The 9,057-nt window shown below is 36.9% G+C and overlaps 1 protein-coding gene across 1 annotated transcript; it reads left to right on the forward strand.

Annotated features, from left to right (window-relative positions):
* Positions 1-4,058: 4,058 nt before the first annotated feature.
* LOC144572777 (uncharacterized) lies at positions 4,059-5,715 on the forward strand. Its single transcript, XM_078322452.1, has 2 exons — positions 4,059-5,108; positions 5,179-5,715. The coding sequence occupies exons 1-2, from the start codon at positions 4,059-4,061 to the stop codon at positions 5,713-5,715; spliced, it is 1,587 nt and encodes a 528-aa protein (XP_078178578.1).
* Positions 5,716-9,057: the final 3,342 nt, after the last annotated feature.

Below are 9,057 nucleotides of genomic sequence, written 5' to 3' on the forward strand. Positions count from 1 at the left end.
CAATTTTGTTAAATACTTAATAAATAGTAAAAAAAATTTAAAAAATATATAAAATTTGATATGCAAGCACATTTTAACATATATATTATATTATATATACATATATATACATATACATATATTATATTATATTAATTTTTCTTACGGCCATAAAAAATCCGGCATGAAAAATATTGATCCGGATTATTTGTAGCAGTCTTTCGAATAAATCAAATTATATAGTATTCCATATATATTTTTTTAAATATATTAAATATTTGTAATACTTCAATACAAAAAATAAATAAATTATAAATAAAAACTGAAAAATGAAAAAAAATCCTAAAAAAAAAAAAATCCTAAATCCGGAAAAAATTATTCCGGATTTAGGATCCAATTTCCGGAAATTGGTATTGAAACCGGAAATTTTTTTTCCGGTTTGGGTAGTTTTAAAAAAAAACAAGCGGTTTGGTTAGGTTTTTAAATTTATATATTTTTTTGGATATAAATAAAAAAATCGGTGTATTCGTCACTTTTGATAATATTATTTTGTTGGTTTTCTCCAATAGCTTCATTGAAATTTAAAGAATTTATTTCTCAATTTATTACATATATATGTTTATAGCAACAAGAAGCTAGTTAATTATCTGCCAAAACAATGTGAAAACAGTAATTAGATATATACAATTAATACTCATGAAACTCAAACACATTTGAAACAACTAATTAATTAACTCAAGGCTCATGAGACCTCATCATACAATTTCAATGACTTTGAAAATTAATATATTCTTATTTTTTGGTATTCCCATAAATGTTGTGTGACCTCTCAATAATATTTTTATTTTAAAATGTGCTACGAGTAACAGCATCAGATCAACACATTATGGAATTAAAACATGTACCTTTTTCATTTTATTTTCAAAATAGTAATTGAATCTATCTATATCTATATTTTACTTCCTCTTCTTTTTTATTTTATGAAACAACTTCATATTCCTAAATCTAACAATGCCAAATGGTGAAAATAAGTAATTAAACAATTTTTTTTTATATGCTAATTTGAACAAAATGGAAAAGATTGATCATGTGAGTCTCCAGTGAGAATAATAATAGTAACCATAACATGATATGTTAAAAATAAAATAAAAATAATAATGAGCTTCATTATCGTATTCTTTTTAATCATTTTTTAGCTTCAAATTCTACAAACGAAAATAGAAAGAAAAAAGGATTCAATTATTTTTTTATTAGAGAAAATCTATAAGCATAGCATTGAATTAGTAAACATCTTGTTGTAAATTGTACTTAATGTCATAACCCTAACAAAATTGCAAAAGAATCTAAATTAAAGTGCTTCTGTACTTAACATATGCTAAATAAGGCGCATCCTAAATTAAATTTCTTAACCACAACTATTAATTGGTATTCTTAATTTTGTGCTCCAATTAAAAGTACTGCTCTAAAATCTAAACAACATATCTCATTTTAAATTAGCAGTTCAGATCGCCTCCGCCTGCGCCTCTGCCACCAAGATTTCGTTACAAGAATGGGAGAGTATTTGCGACAATAAAAATGACTATCTGCGAGGGTATACCGTCATAAAAATGTTTTTTCTATTAGTGACGATAGTATTCGCGACGGTATACCGACAGCATCGGTTGCAAATACTCTTCCCGTTCTTATTGTGGTTTCTGAAAGAAAAAGTGTGCCTGAAGCTGTGTAATACTTGTACCGATTAATGGCTGTAATATAATCTTGACTAAATCAGTCAAGTTCTAAAAACAAGTGAATAAAATTTGCCTTCTCTCCAATGTTCCTCCAAATATTGTTTCCATAGCAAATCGTAGGTCGCTTTTCTCCTAATTAAATTAAATAGCTGAAATCCCTTTCAATTTTTCAGCTTGAATTGATTTAAGCTCTATTAATATTCATATTCTTGGATGAATATATATATATCCAACTTGAATTGATTTAAGCTCCTATTAATATTAATATTCAGGCTAAAGAATAGAAAATGTTTGGGTTTCTTCGCCATTAATTATATTGGGGGGCTTGGGATGGTGAATGTAAATCAGGGATTTGTTTATATTAATTAATTAATTGTTGGTTTGTGGCCATAAATTGTTTATGTTTTACCCTCTTAACAACAATTAAATTCAATTTAAATATTGTTTAATTCTAGGTCGATCCGGGCAGCGAGAGGATCCGGAGGATGTTTCAAAAGCAAGTTCTTTTGGCACAAGTTAATTTCCAAAGCATGCATTTTGAATTCTAATGTTAATTAATTAATTAAAAAGATTGACAAATTAATAATTTTCAAGTCCACTAAATACCTGCAATTATATTGACTTCTTTTTGCTATTTCTAAAAAGATCGATGTATCCACTCTTATGCAAACAATGTCGTTCCAAAGAATTTCAAAATTCATATACAAATCAAATTAATTATTTGATTAAAAAAAAAAAAATCATTCATGTTGACTCGGATCGAGTCATTAAATTATGAGTACCTATTGCCGATATTTTTAAATATACCATTTTATAAAAAATGTTAAACCAAAACACCATTTTCGGCTGGATTTTCCAAATTTCGCATGGCCGCTTCTGAGGGAAGCGGCCACCAGGAGCTGGGCCGCTTCTGAGCGAAGCGGCCAATATATTGGGCCGGATTGAGGCCCAGCGGGGTGGCCGCTTTGGGGGGTAGCGGCCAGGGCCGCTTCCTGGGGTAGAGGGCACCCTGAATACATAAAAAAGACAGACAGATTCATTTGACATTTGACGGAGAGAGATTCATTTGACGCACAGAGATCATATGCCACTAGTGCCGCTTCAGCTGTAAGTATTTTATTTTCTTTCTTTTTAAAAAAAAATTTAGTATTTATAATTAATTTAATTAATTTTTAAATTTAGGTTTTCTTATACTCATACCAAATGGCTGTTATGGTATCTATTTACACTGGTGGTGAGATTTTAACAGGCCCTAATGGGGTTTATTACAGTATCGGGCCTGTTTCTGTGATACCTGTAATCTCGGGTACTGATTTGTTGGTTCTGAAATCGATTATTTCTCAGAACCTCGGATTGAATCAGGATCGATATGACCTTGATATTCAGGCCAAAATTAGCATGCCCACTGGTTCAGGCCAAACTTGGTTCCAACTTTTTCCTGTTCAGAATGATGGAGTCTGGCAGGTACTGTACAACCAGACAATTAGTTTTTCTGGGGGTGGATACAAGATAATTGAACTCTTTGTGGAGATTAACCGAGTCCAGCGTCCTAACCCCCTTGCAAGGTTAATCCGGGGTGCTATTCGGGCTAATGCCTCAACCTCCTCAAGTCCAGTGTCCCAACCCCCTTTCCAGATTGACATGCCTGAAAGTAGTAATGCCCCAGTTCAGGAGGGCCGACGGTCTACTAGTCGGCCCTCCCGTCGGTCCCGAATCCCTTTGCCGATTGACATGCCTGAGAGTAGTCAAGCCCCAGTTCAGAGGGACCGACCGTCTAATAGTCAGCACTCCCATCGATCCCGAGCCCAGCCTTGTGATCCGGAGGAAATTGAGGAGACGGTGGATCCGGAAATACAAGAGGCAGAGGAAAATTGGGGGGATGTTGATCCTGATTGCATGAGCGATCACAGTGACACAGCAGATACGAGGCCTGTGCTCGGGCAGACAAAAAAATTCAAGGTTGATAAAGGGTTTCGGATAATGGGTCGGGGGGTTGAGCACCCGATTGCAGCTTTCAATGACCTGTCAGGTTTTCAGGAAGCAAATGTGGGGTTATTTGGTAGACATGCAGAGTTTGAAAATGAATTGTCAGAAGGACAAACCTATGATTCAAAGGAGGAAATAAAAGCTGCAATTTACAAGTTTCACATTCTTTGTAATAAAGAGATTAAGAATACGCACAGTGACAAACAACGGATTAGGTTCAAGTGCAAGGACCCCAGATGTGGTTGGTACATTAATGCAAGGGTCACTGGTTTTGGTACACAATGGAAAGTATCCAAGTGCCCAACAAAACATGTTTGTCATGCGGATGCCACAAGAATAGATCATGCACAGTTGACCGCTGCTATGGTTGCCGATTGCATCTCGGCGCACATGAGAAATGACGTAGATTTAAGTATCACTTCTGTTAGAATAGCTTGTGCACAAACGTACAACGGTCAGGTACCAGCGTACAATAAATTGTGGCGTGGAAGGGAGTTGGCAATTGCCCGCCAATTTGGTAGTTGGGAGGGGTCATATGCACTTATAGTCCCCTTATTGGAGGCAATTAAGCGAAAAAATCCAGGTACATTGTTTGATGTTACCTCATATCCAACTGGTGAGCCTGGACCTTACAGGTACTTTAATAGGGCGGCTTGGGCATTTGGACCATGCATAGAGGCTTTCCAACACCTGAGACCTGTCATCACTGTTGATGCTTGTTTCTTAGCAGGCCGGTACAAAGGTAAAATGTTGATTGCAACCGGGTACGATGCAGAAAATCAGCTCCTCCCGTTGGCTTTTTCATTGGTAGATACAGAGAATTTTGAAGATTGTGCATGGTTCATGCAATGGTTGAGGCGCAATGTAATTCGCTCCAGGTTTGTGTGTGTCATCACTGATAGGGGTAAGGGCATAAAAAAGGTGTTTCGACAGGATGATCTGGGATGGAATGAGGAAGATGAGGATGAGTGCGTTCACCGTCTTTGTGCTACTCACATAGCAGAAAATATGAAAAAGAATCATTGCAATGAAGAAGCAATCAAGTACTTCAGGATATGTGTGGCGAAGAGAAAGATGAGGAGATATGAGCAAGGAATGCAAGCAATGGGAGATGTATGTGATCGGGCTCTGAATTGGTTGGATGGTGTGGGTAAGTATCTAGATCAAGATGATAACGAATGTCCTAAACCATGGAAGATATTCCAGGCGTTGGATGGGGGTTTCCGTTGGGGAATTATGACGACGAACGGGTCCGAGTCGCTCAATAATGTTTTTAGATCTTCTCGTAGGTTGCCGGTAGCAGCAATAATTGAGGACACGTTTTACAAATGTCAGCAATGGTTTGCTCAAAGGAGGGCAAAAGCGCAATTTGAAGCAAGCCAGGGTCAACAGTTCTCATGCCGTGTGCACGAGGTATGTTATTTTCATTAAATTATTTTATTTTTGTAATTTTTATTAATTTCAAGCAATGTATTTTTCCTAGTTGATTAACAAACGGTGCGGGAGGTCACAATCTATGACGACGCTCGGTGGATTTGGCAACTGGAACGAGTTTGAGATAACATCCACACAAGAGAAAGTTAATGCATACATGAAAGACGCTTCTGGCCGGTTTACCAAAGCGAATTATAAATACACGGTGGTAATCATGGATGAGAACACGGTTACATGCACATGCCAGAAGCCGCAATTAAACAGAATACCGTGTTCTCATGTTCTGGCAGTGTGTCGTCTCCGAGGCATTGACCCTGGAAGGTTTGTACATTACTACTACCACATACAAACACTTATCAACACATGGCTGGGTGAATGGCATGTGTATGACAATCAGTCTGATTGGCCGGAAAGTGAAGGCCCGATCCTTGTTCCAAATGACAAAAATATTACCTTGGGTCGAAGGAGAGTTAATAGGATTCCGATGTGGCTTGATTTACTTCATAATAGAAGGAGAGGACATCAGACTCGCCGGGATACACAAGAACAACAAAACAGAGCTGCTCGAGATGCACGAAGTAGTTAACTCATACATTTTTGTTATTCAATTTTCAAGTTGAGAAATAGGAGTAACAATACATTTTTGTTATTAAATTTTCAGGTTGAGAAAGAGGCAAGCAATGTATTTTTATCCGACGGTCAAGTTTAGATTTGTATTAACATGCAGACACCTATTTAGGCAAGCATTACTCGTTTATTGTATTAACATGCAGACACCTATTTAGGCGCACTATTATTGTTTGTTTTGATTTATTTGTGATTTATTTGTTGTTTTATTGTTTGTTTTACAAATCGTTACGTTCGGATTTACTATGACGAAAAATAATGAAAGATAAAAGCAAAATAGTACAATAAATAACAACATAAAAGAAAGATAAGCATCCTGATATAACAAATCATAGTATATGACAACACTAGAGTAAAAAAAATACAAAAGCAAACGGTGCGCCGGCTGGAATGATACTATGAACGGTGCGTTTTTTATGTATTCAGGGTGCCCTCTACCCCAGGAAGCGGCCCTGGCCGCTACCCCCCAAAGCGGCCACCCCGCTGGGCCTCAATCCGGCCCAATACATTGGCCGCTTCGCTCAGAAGCGGCCCAGCTCCTGGTGGCCGCTTCCCTCAGAAGCGGCCATGCGAAATTTGGAAAATCCAGCCGAAAATGGTGTTTTGGTTTAACATTTTTTATAAAATGGTATATTTAAAAATATCGGTACCTATTGATAACCTACATGATAGTCCATCGGGTCATGTGCAGTGCAACCATATCAAAGCTCTTATTTTTTTTTACTTATTAATGTAATAAGTACTTCATAGCAGATATTAAATTGCATATTACAGATCCCGATTTTTTTATTTATATCCAAAATTAAATCAAATTACAAAAAAAATAACCGAATCACCGTTGAATTTCAAAAATTACCCAATCCGGTTACCCAGTAACCGGATTTTTTTTTTTCCGGTTACCCAATTCCCGGAATTGAAAAAAATGTCCGGTTATTGGATAACCGGAAATATGGTTTTGGTCCGGTTATCCAATAACCGGTTTTTTTTTTATACTCATTTTTTTATAACCATATTTATATGTATATGTATATGTATATTTTTCTATAATTTTAAATTTCAGATTTGATTTACAAATTTTTTTGTGTAAATTTGATAAATCTAAATACGAATTTTATTTTCTCTGTGTATGTGTATGTGTATGCGTATGCGTATGCGTATGTGTATGTGTATATAATATTGTTACGTTACGGAACTTTAACAATTAAATTCCGAATGATTTGAAAGCAAGAATCGAAAATCGTGCCAACAAAATAGAAATTTAAACCTTAATTAATGGTTCCCTAGATAAGTTAAGTGTGAATCGAAACCGCGTCGAAATTTCGAAGTTCTGAACCTTTATAGGTCTAGTGCGTCCGCACTATTGGCGAGTGCGGATGACTGACCCGCACTGGCTTCTGTTTTCCTTAAATTGCTTTCGAAATTTCTGTGAGTGCGGATGGATTGACCCGCACTGGATATCAGTGCGTCCGCACTCATGAATTTCTGTGTTGATATGAAAATCGACTAAGTGCTGGGTGCGGATGGGTTGACCCGCACTGGGCTCGAACTTTTCCAAATTTTGCTGAAAATTGACTCTAAGTATCGAGTGCGTCCGCACTGATGGTGAGTGCGGGTGGATGACCCGCACCGATATCAGTTTTGCGCTGAAAATATCAACTAAGTGCTGAGTGCGGGTGAGCGATCCGCACTGGATGATTCTGAGAGTTTATTTGCATAATTCCTTTGCCCCCTTCTCTCCCACTTCATTTCTTTCCCATTTTTATGTGATTTTCGCCCGAGAGAGAAGAAAAAGAGCGAGAGAGTTTCCTTTCCCTCTCAAATCCCCGATTGTTGGGAGAAATCGAAGTTGGAACCGAGCAAGCGGCCGTAGATCTCTCCTAGCTCTCCTATTCGGTATTCCTTTCTCTTCTCGTTTCTCTCTAAAATCTCGAATTTCTCGATTGCTCGGGTTTTCATTTTAAACCCGAGATTTGTGTTTGAATTGCTTGTAGACTAGCTCTTTGAGCTTCTTTGATCGTTTATTTGCCGATTCTTTCCCCGATTTCACCTCGGTTGTGGATTTTGATTTCTAGGGTTTTGTGCCAAAATCAAAATTGGGCATAATCGTTAATTGATTAGTTTAATCCAACCGATTAGACTTGTAATCGGCAGGGTTACCTCTTGATCTTGAATTAATAGAACGTTTAACGGCTAATTTGAGATTTTGACCAAATTAGGGTTAACAAATCGGTAAATTGAATTGTTACGCGAACCAAATTTGTGAACCAATAAAGGAATTATTACCAAATAGAGATCGTGTATGGTTTGGAAGACCCAAATGGAAATTGTGAGAAGTTAGAGATTCTCAAGCGAGAAAGAGGAATAGGAAAGTATAAGCCCTAATGTAACTCGAGTGAACATCTCGATTGTGAACCAATGTTAAACCAACTATATGTGTAATATAGGCGTAGGCTCGGTTGAGCAAGACTTTGCGGGACACTTCGAGACGTCTGATCCATAAGTACGCCGTACGCTCGTCGTAATCAGGTGTGGGATTCTTGGACTTGTTTGATATATCATTTTCAGGAATTAAATTGTTTATTCGTTTGTCATGTTGAATGTCTGATTGTTGCATCATTGAATTGCATAAATCATTTGCATAGCCCAATCAAATTAAACTCGAATTATGGTGAATGAAATGATTTGCATGCTTGTATGGTTGCCATTTGTGTCGATCTATTATGATCATATTTTGATTGAAAGTCACCACGGACTATGTATGTGAGCGGATTTACGAAGTTGAGCTGTATAGCTGACTTGGATCCGACGAATTGTGTGTGTGAGCGGATTTACGAAGTTGAGTTGTATAGCTGACTTGGATCCGACGAATTTGCAAAGTTGAGCTGTATAGCTGACTTTGAGCCCTGGATCCTTCTAGCGCTTTAGGTGAACGGCCCTCAGTTTTCCCAGTACCGGTTGGTGTTAGTTTGTAATAATCTAGAAGTCAATAATACGATAATTTATCATAAAGCTTTGTTCATGAATGGATGATTAATATCATTTTGTTGCCTTGAGTATTATTGAATTTATGGATCATTTCGAGTTCATGACTGAAATTGTGAAACTCCATAATATAGATGATATATACTCTTAATCTTAAAAGGTCACTAACCAAGGTAATTAGCAGGAACACTAATTACCGCTATAAGGTTAGTATGTGGATTAAAAGATGGTTAAGTTTTACAAACCACCTGACACGAGATGTCATTTTAATCACATAGATACATGTTCTAGGAACATGGTATTTGACAGACCCCGAATG

Source organism: Carex rostrata, chromosome 20, assembly GCF_964058835.1.
Source record: "Carex rostrata chromosome 20, lpCarRost1.2, whole genome shotgun sequence".
In the NCBI taxonomy this organism is placed as follows: Eukaryota; Viridiplantae; Streptophyta; class Magnoliopsida; order Poales; family Cyperaceae; genus Carex; species Carex rostrata.